This window comes from Papio anubis, chromosome 6 (genome assembly GCF_008728515.1).
Source record: "Papio anubis isolate 15944 chromosome 6, Panubis1.0, whole genome shotgun sequence".
NCBI lineage: Eukaryota > Metazoa > Chordata > Mammalia > Primates > Cercopithecidae > Papio > Papio anubis.
The window spans coordinates 155,074,715-155,090,555 of record NC_044981.1 but is presented as its reverse complement, the minus strand read 5'-3'; the positions used below and the strand labels follow the sequence as shown (position 1 = coordinate 155,090,555).

Genomic DNA, 15,841 nt, shown 5'->3' with positions numbered 1-15,841 from the left:
CGCATTTCGAATCATTCTTACCTTGCTCTCTCTTTCTAATTCACTTCGCAGCCATTCAAAGTCACTGTATCTTCTTCTAACAGTAGATTCTTTCAGCTTGAAAATAGGAAGATTTGTCTGAAACAAAAAAAGTTACTCCTAAATTGAAGTACATTAAGGAAACGTCAAAAAAATGGAGGAATGGGGGAATCTAGGCTTGCCAATTGATAATATGGCAAATCTGATTACCTTACCAAAAGAAATCATGACTTTCTTTTTCTTTTTTTTGGGACAGAATCTCGCTTTGTTGCCTAGGCTGGAGTGCAATGGCACGATCTCGGCTCACTGCAACCTCCACCTCCCAGGTTCAAGTGATTTCTCCACCTCAGCCTCCTGAGTAGCTGGGATTACAGGCACCCACCATCATGCCCAGCTAATTTTTGTATTTTTGTAGAGATGGGGTTTTACCATGTTGTCCAGGCTGGTCTTGAACTCCTGACCTCAGGTGATCTGCCCACCTCGGCCTCCCAAAGTGCTGGGATTACAGGCATGAGCCACCACACCCGGCCGAAATCATGAGGTTTTTAAGATGACCTTTTACCCATAACAAAAAAAAACTTTGCTAGTTCTTTTTTTTTTCTGAGACAGAGTCTCGCTCTGTCGCCCAGGCAGAGATGCAATCTTGGCTCACTGCAACCTACGCCTCCTGGGTTCAAGTGATTCTCCTGCCTCAGCCTCCCAAGTAGCTGGGATTACAGGCACCTGCCACCAGGCCTGGCTAATTTTCTTGTATTTTTAGTACAGGCGGGGTTTCACCATGTTGGCCAGGCTGATCACAAATTCGTGATCTCACGTGATCTGCCGCCTCAGTCTCCCAGAGTGCTAGGCTTACAGGCCTGAGCCACTGCCTGGCCCACTAGTTCTTTAAAAGTATTTACACAAGAATACAACTTTTAAATGTACCTTTGCATGCATGCTTTTGGATGTCATTCTGCCTGGGGCTATCTGCATAAATGTAGGTCATTTTCTTATTATTTTGGTGAGCTTTAAAAATGTCAACTAAGCAGGGGTGAAAAAAGGTTAGCTCTTGACTATTCTTCTAGCTAGTACCTCAGCAAACAGTCCTCATAGGGGAAATACAATTAACCTTTTCAATTTTAAAATTTAATTTTCTTGGTGCTCATTCATTATAGCAAAACCCCAACTTATGTCTCAATGCCTATCACTGCCCATTGATGTAGAAATTCTTTTTCTTCTCCCAGAGAGAGGGTCTCACTGCATTGCCCAGGCTGGATTTAAACTCCTAGGCTCAAGCAATCCTCTCGCCTTGGCCTCCCAGGTAGCTGGGACTGCAGGGTCATACCACTGTGCTGGCTCACTTTACTTTATTTTTTGAGACAGAGTCTGCTCTGTTGCCCAGGCTGGAGTGCAGTGGCACGATCTCGGCTCACTGCAAGCTCCGCAGCCTAGGGTCATGCCATTCTCCTGCCTCAGCCTCCCAAGTAGCTGGGACTACAGGCCCAGCCGCCACGCCCGGCTAATTTTTTGTATTTTTAGTGGAGACGGGTTTCACCGTGTTAGCCAGGATGGTCTCCATCTCCTGGCCTCATGATCCACCCACCTCAGCCTCCCAAAGTGCTGGGATTACAGGCGTGAGCCACCGTAACCCGCCCACTTAGCTACTTTTAAAGGAAAACAAAATATTTTGTTAAGAGGACTAGATTAGATCTTGCATAAAAAAAGACCTAAATAAAACATTATTCTTAACGGCCACCTAAAAAATGCCAAAAACAGCAGGGAAAGTGCTGCATACAGTGTCTGTGGTCTTACCACTAGTAGGAAATTAAATCGTACTCAGTAGACCAAGCTCATAAACCCAGAGCTTTAAAAGCGAGGGCAAGAACCGAAAACATAACACCCAGTACTTGGAAGTTACACCAGAATGTAAGAAAATTTCTGGAGACTTTGTTCTTTATAAGATTGCAAAGGCTACTTGTTGCCACTTCAGTCAACTTCTACATTTAAAAAAAAGTAACAAGAAAGATTTCTATTATCTTTTACTGGATTCCTTTTAAAGAAAAAATATGCTGGGCCTGGCGGGGTGGCTCACGTCTGTAATCCCAGCTGTTTGGGAGGCCGAGGTGGAAGGACCACGAGGTCAAGAGTTCGAGACCAGCAAGAGATCAGCCTGACCAATAGCCTGACCAATACGGTGAAACCCCGTCTCCACTAAAAATATAAAACTTAGCTGGGCATGGTGGCGGGCGCCTGTAATCCCAGCTACTTGGGAGGCTGAGGCAGGAGAACTGCTTGAACCCGGGAGGTGGAGGTGGCAGTGAGCCAAAGATCGCTCCACTGCACTCCAGCCCGAGCGACAGCAAGACTCTGACTCAAAAAAAAAAAAAAGATGTTACCAAATCCAATAAGAAATGGTTTATGACTAAAGACACTAAAGACTATTAGGAGTGGTATGAGACCAGTATTTTATAATTAAGAAGAGATTTCAGGCCTGGCACGGTGGCTCATGCCTGTAATCCTAGTGCTCTGGGAGGCTGAGGTGGGAGGACTGCTTGACGCCAAGAGTTACCAGCCTGGGAAACATAAAAAGATTCCATCTATACAAAAAATAAAATAAATTTACTGGGCATGGTGGCATGTGCCTGTGGTCCTAACTACTTGGGAGGCTGAGGTAGGAGGATCTCTTGAACCCAGGAGTTCAAGACTGTAGTGAACTGTGATTGTACCACTGCACTCCAGCATGGGCAATGAACGAGACCCTCTCTCAAAAAAAAAAAAAAAAAAAAAAAAAAAGAAGATAGATTTTATTTTATTTGAGACAGGATCTCACTCTAACCCAGGCTGGAGAGCAGCGGCATGATCACAGCAGGGTCAAGTGATTTCTCCCACCTCAACCCCCTGGGTAGCTCAGCCTACAGGCACATGCCATCACACCTGGCTAATTTTTGTACTTTTGGTAGAGACAGGGTTTCACCATGTTGCCCAGGCTGGTCTTGAACTCCTGAGTACAAGGAATCCACCTGTATTAGACTCCCAAAGAGCTGGGATTACAGGCATGAGCCACCGTGCCCAGCCAAAAAGATTTTAAAATGTGCAAAATATCACAGAGTTTGTAGGTGACAGAAATGACTTAACACAATAACTAATGCCATACTCTACCAAAAATACTACTCAACACTATATATTCTCTTAGATTATATTCTGTCTGTTAATTCAGACCTTGAATTAATTAGCACAGAATTTGCATAGAACTGCAAAGTGTTTTACAACTGGAAGAAAAAAGTTAAGTGCCACCTGAAGGAAAGACTGGCTTCCTACTGTGTATACAGGGACATCATCTTGTAATATTAACTCCTAAGAAAGTTCTACCTATTTGTTAAGCTTAATGCCACTGGTAAATAGCTGTCACTCAACACAATAAAAGCTTTTTATTAAGGACCTTACATCCATTTTGTAGTGGTCTCAATTTTTTCCTAAGTGTATTAACTTCTCTATGTTGTATACCTTATAGCTTAGAATTCTCAACAGATGCTATTGGGCATAACAGCGTATAGGTTTCAAGCATGAAACCAAATCTCACAAGAGATTTAAAAGCACTTGAATTTTCTTTCCCAGGTAACCACAACATTTGTTCATTGTATTAATGACTAAGGAAATAATTGCACCTAACAAGACTCTTATTATACTAAAAGTCAAGCTTATATTTAAAGATGCTGGCTTGTTGTACAGAGGGTATTCTCATTCCCCACAGGGAATAAAATTAGGTCCCCTGGAGAGTAGAATAATTCCCAGAAAGAAAGCACTGGATTATTTCTCTCTAATTTCACCTATTGGCTTTTTAACCAAGTTCACCCTTCCGCATTAAAATATTAAGTCTTTGTAAGTGTCTTAAAGATAAAAAGGCCTTTACAGAGCTGAGTGTTTTCTGCAGGTGAGATTTTACATTCTGAATTCCCTCCTCTCAAATTACTTTACAAAGGGGATTAACTGCTCTCTTTATTCAAATACGTTAAGATCAAGCTTGTGAAAAGAGTCCCCTAAGAATTTTCATACTTCTGGGTACGGAAGTCTATAAAGTTAATCTCTGAAACAACATATCAAGCTTACAGGTACAATGTTGAGAGAAGAGTGCCAATTCAGCTCATTTTACCTTCCATTTTCCCTTTTGAACTTTTGACACAATCATGATTATATCTGATTCACTCTAATAGAAAGGGGAGGGGTGATGGGGGAAAAGTCCTTTCCCTTCTCTGATTAGCTAATAGTTTGATAGTTTATATACTTACAGAGGATCATGATTAGCTTAAGAAAGTTCTTTTAGTTTTCTTAACTGGTTATGATTTCTTTTTGCATGAGGACTTCTTTAGAGTTTAAAGTCACATCAAGAAATTCGAACATCACTTGCCCATTACATATGCAGTGGTTAACTTAGCTTGTTAAACATCTTCCTGATCATTACAAGGACTTGTAATTCAACGTCACCGATTAAAATAAGTAAGTGGAAAATGTGGGGGGTTTTTGTTGTTGTTTGTTCACTGCTGAAACTCCTGTGATTGGTCACTTTCAACTTATTCAACTTTTATAAAATGACTGAAGGGAGGACAGGTTTTTTACCTACAGCTTCAGGAGGACTAAACTATTATTTACTGATCATCTATAAAAGGCACCATGCTAGATAAGGTAGAATCATTATTTATAATGATGAATAAGGTGCAGACCTGGCCCTTATGAAACATATACCAACCAAGGAGGTTAGAAAATAAGCACATAAAAAGTTGAATTTCCATGGTTAAAAAGACTACAAACTGGCTGGGCATGATGGCTCAAGCCTGTAATCCCTGTACTTTGGGAGGCCAAGGTGGGCGGATCATCTGAGGTCAGGAGTTCGCAAACAGCCTGGCCAACGTGGTGAAACCCTGTCTATACTAAAAATACAAAAATCAGCCAGGCGTGGTGGCGGGTGCCTGTAAGCCCAGCTACTTGGGATGCTGAGGCAGAATTGCTTGAACCCGGGAGGTGGAGACTACAGTGAACCAAGATCGCGCCATTGCACTCCAGCCTGGGCAACAAGAGCGAAACTCTGTTAAAAAAAAAAAAAAAAAAAAATTAGCTGGGCATGGTGGCACATGCCTGTAGTGGGAGGATAAGGTGTCAGGACGGCTTCAGCCTTCAAGACTGAGGCTGCATGAGCTGTGATCACATCACTCACTGCACTTCAGCCTGGGTGACAGAGGGAGACTGTCTCAAAAAAAAAAAAAAGGAGGGGGGGCATTTTGGTGAATACATTATCCATTACTGTATTAAATGCACATAACTTTTGAATGAACAATTTCAATGGGAATTAATCCTACAAATATTTCCACACATACAAAAATATTTCAGCATTGTTTGTAATAGAAAAAAAAAAAGACCAGAAACAATAAATCTTACATTACAAACTTACATTACACAGCCTTTTACAAAATATAACTCAGCCATAGGTTAATCAGAAAAGCTGTCTAGAATGTATGACACATAAAAAGTTTCAGGCCGGGCGCGGTGGCTCATGCCTCAAATCCCAGCACTTTGAGAGGCCGAGGCGGGTGGCTCACTTGAGGTCAGGAGTTCAAGACCAGCCTGGCCAACACAGTGAAACCCCATCTCTACTAAAAATACAAACATTAGCTGGGCGAGGTGGCACGAGCCTATAATTTCTGCTACTCGGGAGGCTGCGGCAGGATAATCGCTTGAACCCGGGAGGCGGAGGTTGCAGTGAGGTGAGATCATGCCACTGCACTACCGCTTGGGCAACAGAGTGAGACTCCACCTCAACAACAACAAAAAAATTTCAGAACAGTATATTCCATAGCATAATACCATTTGTGTAATACAAAAAGCACGAAGGAATTGACAATTGATTTGGCCCGGATTCATTCATTCTTTCCCTTCCTTTTTTTTCCTTTCCTCGGTCTCTCTGCTTCCCCTCCCTCCCTGCCTTCCTTCCTTTAGAGACAGGGTCTCCCTAAGTTGCTCAGGCTGGTCTTGAACTCCTGGGCTCAAGGGATCCTTCCACCTCAGCCTCCCAAAGTGCTGGGATTTGAGGTGTGAGCCACTGCATACAGCCAGCCGGGACTCTTTTTTGTTTTGTTTTTGAGACAGAGTTTCGCTCTTGTTGCCCATGCTAGAGTGCAATGGCCTCAGCCAGGACAGAGCTAGCCATACTATAAGACAGTTGAAAACGGTGACAATGGTGTGAGCTAAATGCAGAGAAGAAGTAAGTACAGGGTATATTTAGTATATATTTCTTGAATATTCTAAAGCATAGGCAGTGGTGGGAAATAAAACTGAAAAGTTTAAACTGGACTCTAAATATAGGGCTAAGGTGCCTACCTGTGAGCACCGGGAGTTAATATGTTTGAATAGAAAAATGATAGCTATGAACAGAAAAAATAGAACAGAGAAGTTACCACAGAAGTAGAAGCCACAGATGAGCTGCATGTAGGTTTAAGGTGTAGAATTAAGAACAGATGGCTCTAGTTAATTCTTAGGTTTATCTGCTTTGAAGTGTATGGACAAGAGTCAGACTACTGAGGCAAATTACAGCAAAAATCCCTTAAAGGTTTTATCTTGGATGTCACTTTAAATGCTCTAGATTTATCCAGAAAGAATGAATTCTGAAATTAAATGTAAATCAGGCTTAAATATTGTTAACTTACTTTAAGATGACTAAAACTTTTGAAATTTAAACAGCAAGATTTAGTATTCTCTCACCCCAATATTCATATTTTCCCCCAATTTTAAGAGAAGTTTCTTAGTATCAGGCTGAGTATGAAGTGGAAGCCATAATTTTCTTCCTAGCTACTGTTCATTTTATTTCCTAACAGGTAAAAGTGTCAAATACAACCATCTGTATGAAATAGTATTTGTAGGAAATACAAGAAATATGTTATTTGTGGTAAATAACAATAGATCAGCCAATATGGGCACAGTGATCACAGACAGGTAAGATGGGAGACAAGCAAAAGTATAGCATGGGGCAAGAACCAAAAAGTAAGCCACAGCCTTCATCTATTTGTATAGGTATATATTAGCAAATGCCGAAGACAGTGAGTTTGAGTAACCCTGGACTACTTTAGACTTCAGTTTTGTTCATGGAGTTCAAAAGTTCTGCAAATCACGTTTCATCATATATCTGAAGCAAAGACAGAGGCTCAAATAATCTGGATAGCTCTCAAGGGTTCTATGTAAGAAACCCAATATTAACAGTCACTTAAAGCTATGTCAGGGCCCAAACTAACATTTAAAGAGCAGATAATTATAATTATCTGCATCTCAAAAAAGTTAAGTTCGTTGCCTGGAATCCACTGAGTCTATAAAACTATCTTATTCCACACTCAAAATATGCCTTTGTTAATTGTTATTTGCCAAATGCTAATCTGTTACCACTACTTAGTAACATTTCTTTGGAAAACTATAAAATAGATTACCAATATTATCAAAGACGACAGGAAAAAACAGAGGGTCTCGCTGTGTTGCCAAGGGTGGAGTACAGTGGCAAGATCCTAGCATACAACAGACACTTGGGCTGGAGGGATCCTCCCACCTCTGGTGGTTATTTATTTATTTATTTTTTTGAGACAGAGTCTTGCCTTGTCACTCAGGCTGGAGTGCAATGGCGCAATCTCAGCTCACTGCAACCTCTGCCTCCTGCCTCAGTCTTCCGCATAGCTGGGATTACAGGCGCGCATTACCATGCCTGGCTAATTTTTTTGTATCTTTAGTAGAGATGGGATTTCACCATGTTGGCCAGGATGGTCTTGAACTCCTGACCTTGTGATCCCCCCACCTCGACCTCCCAAAGTGCTGAGATTATCGGCGTGAGCCACTGCACATTTCAAAGGTTCTCTGGACTAAAAGCTTATTCTTCATTTAAATGACTTCTTCTCAGCCTTATTAAGAGTTCATCTAGGTTATAAACCATATCTCAAGGTCACAGGTAGACACCTTAGCCCCATATTTAGAGTGCAGTTTAAACTTTTCGGTTTTATTTCCCACCATTCCCTACGCTTTAGAATATTCAAGAATTATATACTGCACGTTGTTTCTTTAGTCATCTTTTTTTTTTTTTTTTTTTTTTTTTTCAAGGCACGAGACGGAGTCTCACTGTGTCTCCCAGGCTGGAGTGCAGTGGCGCGATCTCGGCTCACTGCAAGCTCCGCCCCCCGGGTTCACGCCATTCTCCCGCCTCAGCCTCCCAAGTAGCTGGGACTACAGGCGCCCGCTACCGCGCCCGGCTAGTTTTTTGTATTTTTAGTAGAGACGGGGTTTCACCATGTTAGCCAGGATAGTCTCAATCTCCTGACCTTGTGATCCACCCGCCTCGGCCTCCCAAAGTGCTGGGATTACAGGCTTGAGCCACCGCGCCCGGCCTCTTTAGTCATCTTTAACCTAGAAGAGTCGCCCCTGCCTTGTTGTCATTGAAGACATTGACAATAAAGAGTTCAGGCTAGCTATCTGAGCTACAGTCTACATTTGGGTTTGTCTGTTTCCTCATGACCAGTTTTGTTATGCATTATTGGCAGTAATGTTCCTAAACCACAGGAATGTTGATGTTTTCTGAGGCATCACATCACAAGGCATATAATGTCAGTTTGTCCCATGACTGGGTCACTTGGTAAGGAGAGGTCAGATTCCTCCAATAGTTATCTTTCCCACCTTTTAATACCTTTTTCTTGAACCAGCCCTTCATAATAAAATTTAGTGCCATTTAGAATTTGCCCAGCGAATTTGAACTTACAAAACTATCAGACCACAGAATAAACTCTGCTTCTTGGAGAATTCACATTTTTAGGTGAAGTTATTTATCTAACTTTAACCATTAGGAGAGAAATTGCTTTACTGAAGGAAAGCCCCACTCCCTGCCAAATACAGTATTAATATACAGATGTATTAAGTACAGTATGTTCTCAATTTGTTGATTTAATAAACAGAATTAAAGAAGGGTTTATAGTCTACTTCGATATTTGTACTCTTCTGGAGAAATTCAGGGTAATGCTCAAGCTAGTAGGTATCTTGCTTTTCATTTGCAAGATGAGAATATATTTTGCTTGGCTCATGAAAAAGTGATGAAATAATTACAAGATCCTGGGACATTCAAAGAACTAGAAAAGAACAAGACTAAAAACCTGAAGAGAATTGTTCAATGTTATTTTGTTGCTATTTGTATATACCAGGAACAAAACTGCAAAGTGATAAAATGTTAAGAGACACATGTGTATGCCAGATACTAAACCAGCCATTTTCTACAAAAAGTATTACTAATCACACAGGGTAAGATCATCAGGAATGCAAATGGACATTACATACTAAGGAAAAGATTTTTGAAACCATGGTATAGAGGTCTAAAACAAGTGCTCCCTTCAAGTCTAAGCATAAGAAACTACCACATTATTGGTCTCCAAAAAGGTAGGTCTTATACACTTACACAGGCTGACCTATTAAAGTCAGCAGCTCACAGATACCCTATATGTTACCTGATTATCACTGATAGCCAAGCAGAAAACCAAGCCTCAAAATGTGATCACCTGAATATAGCTTAACAATAGATATTAGAAAAATGTTTACTAGGTGTTTCTAGTATTTCTTCAGATAGTGTCACGTGTACATTTGAAAAGAGACTGGCAACAACATCAAAAGTATACTCAATAGGCCATACTCTATTCAACCAATCCTAAGAGATGTAAATGGATGCCCCACTACAGTTCTCATTAAACAGCCGCATTTCTCCAAATATCTACATCTAGAGATAAAAGATAAACTGAGAAGTGCTTAAGCTATTACTTCTCCCTTCAGTACTTTTGATACCTGTTTTACCCAATCTGGAACAGCATGAATAACTGGAGATATGGTTTATAACCTAGATGAACTCTTAATAAGGCTGAGAAGAAGTCATTTAAATGAAGAATAAGCTTTTAGTCCCGAGAACCTTTGAAATGTAGATTGTCACTAAGCCAAAGTATTTAGTTTCTTTCTTTAAAAAATAAGGACATGGCCTTCCAGTGATACAATTCCTCGTTATTTTAAAAGAAGTATCCTTTATGGTATAATTTCCAAAACAGTAGAGAATTATCTAGACTAGCTTAAATCCATAAACCAAGGAATTCCAGATATTTTCCTACATTGCCCATATTCTTCATTTGTGAATTAGCAACAAGACTCACTGGAGAGCTCACACAAGGTTTTCAATGAGTAATCTCTAATGAAACTGTGCAATAATAACTCTATTTTAAAGGAAAATTCATTCACAACAATTCATGCAGATTTACATAATCCTACAGGCTTATGCTGAAATAAAACTGTCTATTAATAGTCTAACACCTTTTTTGGACAATCTTTAAAATGCAAAACTATTTTCTGTATCTTCCCAACTTGTCCATGCTAAGAAACACACTCAAGTGACACCAACTAGAGAATCTCCTGCAACTGATCTAGGGTGGAATCTGGACATCAGCATTTTCAAATGATTCTCAAGTGCATCCAGGGTCAAGAACTGCTGCCCCAGGAGTTCGAGACCAGCCTGGCCAACATGGCAAAACCCTGTCTCTACTAAAAATACAAAAATTAGCCGGGCGTGGTGGCACACACCTGTAATTCCAGCAACTCGGGAGGCTGAGGCAGGAGAATCGCTTGAGACCGGGAGGCAGAGGTTGCAGTGAGCCAAGGTTGTTCCACTGCACTCCAGCCTGGCTGACAGAGGGAATAACTGCTGCCCTAGACTTAACAAATGTGAAAGAGGGTAGGAACTTGAGAATTCGTACAACCACCAAGTAATTCTGGTTTAGCTGGGACAGATATGGGCGATAATATTTTACCTCTTTAAGGGTAGTGATTTGGAATAATACTGTGAGAATGGAGTGTAAAGTCATTATAAGTAAAACTATGATGTGGAAGCCAGTTAAAGAATATTGGTTAAGAAGCTCTATTCAGTAAGTACTCGTATTTTCTAAGCTTCTACATATGGAGCATCAGGCCGCTATGGACCACAGGGATCTCAAGACATCCTCCTCAAGGGTTATATTTACATTATATTTACAGTGTGAAGGGGGGATGGGGACGGGAGAATGGAATACTCTTCCAAGATTCATTACATGTGGCATTTACAACCACAATCACATAGCTCTTTGATGTTTGAATGAAAGGGTGGAGACCAGTATTTGAGAATCAGGGTAAAATTAAAATATATATAAAACATATACATGTGACAGCTGGGTGCGGTGGCTCACGCTTGTAATCCCAGCACTTTGGGAGGCCGAGGCGGGTGGATCACCTGAGGTCAGGAGTTCAAAACCAGCCTGGCCAAAATGGCAAAACCTGTCTCTACCAAAAGTATAAAAATTAACCAGGCATGGGGGCATATGCCTGTAGTTCCAGCTACTCGGAGGCTGAGGCAGGAGAATCGCTTGAACCCAGGAGGCGAAGGTTGTGGTGAGCCAAAATTGCACCACTGCACTCTAGCCTGGGCGACAGAGTGAGACTCTGTCACAAAAAACAAAACAAAACATATACATGTGAATATACTGAGTTTGCATGGTGGACGTACAAAAGATATCCTTACAATTAAAAAACATACATACTGGCTTGTAGATATTCCATTTCAGTATACAGCCTTTTAGATTTTTATATATACAAATCTTGGCCGGGCGCGGTGGCTCAAGCCTGTAATCCCAGCACTTTGGGAGGCCGAGACGGGTGGATCACGAGGTCAGGAGATCGAGACCATCCTGGCGAACACGGTGAAACCCCGTCTCTACTAAAAAATACAAAAAACTAGCCGGGCGAGATGGCGGGCGCCTGTAGTCCCAGTTACTTGGGAGGCTGAGGCAGGAGAATGGTGTAAACCCGGGAGGCGGAGCTTGCAGAGAGCTGAGATCCGGCCACTGCACTCCAGCCCGGGCGACAGAGCGAGACTCTGTCTCAAAAAAAAACAAAAAAACAAAAAAAAACAAAAAAACAAAAAAATCTTATTTTTATTAAATACATTATCAGCTTCTCATATCATTGACATGATTATATATAGGCATCCCTGGGTGAGAGGCTGTATAGTACAATGATTAAGCACACAGTTCTGGAACTAGAAAATCTGGTTTTAATCTGAATTCCTGCATTAACCAGCTATCTAACTCTGGGCAAAATGCTATGGATGAAAACTAGATGAAGCCTTGATACAGATCCAGGGAGTTTAAATATTTTCCTTAGGATAAACCCTAAAGGTGAAATTCCTAGGCCAAAGACTATAAATATTAAGTCTTCAGGCCGGGCGCGGTGGCTCAAGCCTGTAATCCCAGCACTTTGGGAGGCCGAGACGGGTGGATCATGAGGTCAGGAGATCGAGACCATCCTGGCTAACACGGTGAAACCCCGTCTCTACTAAAAAATACAAAAAAATAGCCGGGCGCGGTGGCGGGCGCCTGTAGTCCCAACTACTCGGGAGGCTGAGGCAGGAGAATGGCGTGAACCCGGGAGGCGGAGCTTGCAGTGAGCTGAGATCCGGCCACTGCACTCCAGCCTGGGCGGCAGAGCGAGACTCCGTCTCAAAAAAAAAAAAAAAAAAAAATAAATAAATAAATAAATAAATAAATAAATAAATATTAAGTCTTCAAGTTGTCCTCCAGAAAGGCTACTTTGCTGTAAAATGAGAAGAACACTGCAGTAGTAGTAGCTACTTTACTTTAGTAGCCTACAATAAACCATAACACTCAATATTTAAATATTGTTCTGTATCCTCTCTCACACTGGCTTGGCCATGTGACTGCCTTTGATCAAACATTTGTGAATTGGGGCCTGTCCTCTTGGAACATCTGTTCATAAAGACATTCTCTCTTGGGATCCTGTCACCGCTATTCTGTGAGAAGTCTAGCTCTCCCCATGAAGAACTGAGGACCTGATCTACATTCCCATCTGAGCTCCCAGCTGGCAGCCAGCCATATGACTGAGTTATCTCGAAAATAAATCTTCCAGTCCCAGTCAAGTGTCTCTACAGATATCAAGTGGAATAGAGACAAGTCATGACTTCTAAGACCTGACCAAACTGTAGAACTGTAATGAAGTGAATGTTTAATTGTAACTGTTTTTGGTCACCAACTTTTAGGGTTTTTACATAGCAATAATCAACTGAAGCAATAACCTGACTTTGGTAGAGTTATGCTAAACAAGACACAGATTATGAGAGGATAGTATTTCATCTCTAAAAACTTGGTAACTCAAAAGTATGTAGACTTGGGCCAGGTGCAGTGGCTCACACCTGTAATCCCAGCATGTTGGGATGCCACTTGAGGTCAGGAGATCACGACTAGCCTGCCCAATATGGTGAAACCCCGTCTCTACTAAAAATACAAAATTAGCCAGGCATGGTGGCACATGCCTGTAGTCCCAGCTACTCGGGAGACTGAGGCACAAGAATCGCTTGAACCTGGGAAGCAGAGGTTGCAGTGAGCTGATATCACGCACTGCACTCCAGCCTGGGCGACAGAGTGAGACTCTACCTTAAAAAAAAAAAAGTATATAAGACTTGTTATTTAACTCTTTGCTCTTTACTTCTTTTCTAATTCCTTAATTAGCTTCTGATTATATTCTGAGTAGTTGAGGTTCCTCAGTAATACAGAAAAGTCAATTAATTCTGGATTATTCAGCAAGGAAAGAATTCCTTCATAATTTAGAAATCTGATAAAATGAGCTAAAGTTTTTCTATGCTAAAGAAAGGTAAGATTCTAAATAAAAACTGTAATTTAAGACTGAGTTGCTCTCTACAATAAATAACTTACTAAACCTCTAAGAATAGTTGTATGAAACAGTTTTGGCCGGGCATGATGGCTTGTGCCTGTAATCCCAGCACTTTGGGAGGCTGAAGCAGAATGATTGCTTGAAGTCAGGAGTTCAATACCAAGCTGGCCAACACAGCAATACCCTGTCTCTCTCTCTACCTCTCTCTCTCTCTCTCTCTCTCTCTATATATATATAAAATAGTTTGCCACCTATATTATAAAAGAACAAAACTAAGCTGTTTCTTCAAAGCTTGAAGTATTACCTGGAAAACTATAAAAAACATGAAAATGAATGTTTAATAAGTCTAAATTCTCTAACACATGAGTGATACATATAGTAATAAACTCTTCCAGTCAGAGTGATTAGCTATAACAGCAACTAGACAATGACATTAAACACTACACACATGCATGCTTTAAATTTGCAGATTGACAGTAGTGCCATTACAACACTTTACTCCTTTCATAAAGCTCCACAAAGAATGTTTATTGTTCTAACAGCCTGAGAGTACTCAAATCACTAACATAAAAATCTGTTTATTAGAAATGGAAAGTAACTGTCTAAGAATCCCCCAAATAAACCATGGTTAAGAGGAGCTGCGACTTGCCATCAAAAGTTTCAATACATAATCAGGTCAGCACAATTTAAAATATTTTCTGGCTTCTTTAACTGTTAGGTATAATAAGCGTTTGAGGTGGAGCTGGAGAGCAGAATATTCTGGTTCTTTTCCTCATAATTTAAAGTTGATTTCTAAGTACTTCGGCCACCTTTCTCTCTACCTTCCAATACCTTCCCCTCTACTCTGAGTTGCAGAGTTCGTAAGAAAAGGAAATCATTCCAGATCCTTTATCTCTAGCCCTCAAATCTTACTTGGAAGCATGGTAAGATTTTAAACCATGACATCTATCAATATTGATTATGACAGCTCATTAGCCATTAAAATGATTTTACTTAGAATGCTAATAAGTACACAGCATAAAAGGCATGAAGAAACTACCATGAGGCCAGGTGCGGTGGCTCACGCCTGTAATCCCAGCACTTTGGGAGGCCGAGGCAGGCAGATCAATCACCTGAGGTCAAGAGCTCGAGACCAGCCTGGCTAACATGGTGAAGCCCCATCTCTACTAAAAATACAAAAATTAGCCAGGCATGGCGGTGAGTGCCTGTAGTCCAGCTACTCAGGAGTCTGAGGCAGGAGAATCACGTGAACCAGGGAGGCGGAGGTTGCAGTGAGCTGAAATTGCGCCACTGCACTCTAGCCTGGGGGACAAGAGTGAGACTCCGTTTCAAAAAAAAAGAATCTACCATGATAGGCTGGGTGCAGTGGCTCGTATCTGTAATCCTAGCACCTTGGAAGGCTGAGGTAAGCTGACTGCTTGAACTCAGGAGTTTGAGACCAGCCTTGGCAACATAGCAAAACCCTATCTTTACTAAAATACAAAATTAGCCAGGCATGGTGGCACACGCCTGTAGTCTCAGCTACTCGGGAGGCTGAAGTGGGAGATCACCTGAGCCCAGGAGGTCAAGGCTGAAGTGAGCTGCCCACTCCAGCCTGGGCAACAGAGCAAGACTCTGCCTCCAAAAAAAAAAAAAAAAGAATCAACTATAATGGATATCCCTCTTCCCCAAAAAGAATCTACCATGAACTACGTACATGAACATTGTGTCCCTGCATTAGCTGATTTTATGACACAGTTAAGAATTATAAGAGGATACCCAAGCAGAGTAGGTGTCACAGTACAGACAAAAATAGGTCAGGAAAGAGAATTAAAGAGAAGGAATACCACTAGGGAGGTTTCTGTAAGACAGTACACAATTTTTGGAGTACATTATGATAAAAACATGTATGTACAATGTTTCAGTCTCAGAGGCTTTAAAGCTAACAAAATTGTTCTAAGTATACTTTTTATAGCTACTTACACCATTATGTATCAAAAGCGTTTGTGAGAGCCAGGTACAGTGGCATGTGCCTGTAGTCCCAGCTACTAGAGAGCCTAAGGTAGGCGGATCCTTTGAGCCCAGGAATTTGAGACCAGCCTAGGCA

The 15,841-nt window shown here is 41.2% G+C and overlaps 1 protein-coding gene across 3 annotated transcripts in view; it reads right to left on the bottom strand.

Annotated features, from left to right (window-relative positions):
- SNX3 (sorting nexin 3) overlaps positions 1 to 15,841 on the bottom strand; it is a 51,630-nt gene that overhangs the window by 12,020 nt on the left and 23,769 nt on the right. For all 3 annotated transcript variants that reach the window (XM_031666845.1, XM_009206303.4, NM_001168987.1), the window contains exon 2: positions 22 to 117. In XM_031666845.1, coding sequence (XP_031522705.1) covers positions 22 to 117 — 96 coding nt within the window. The remainder of the gene's footprint in view (positions 1 to 21; positions 118 to 15,841) is intronic.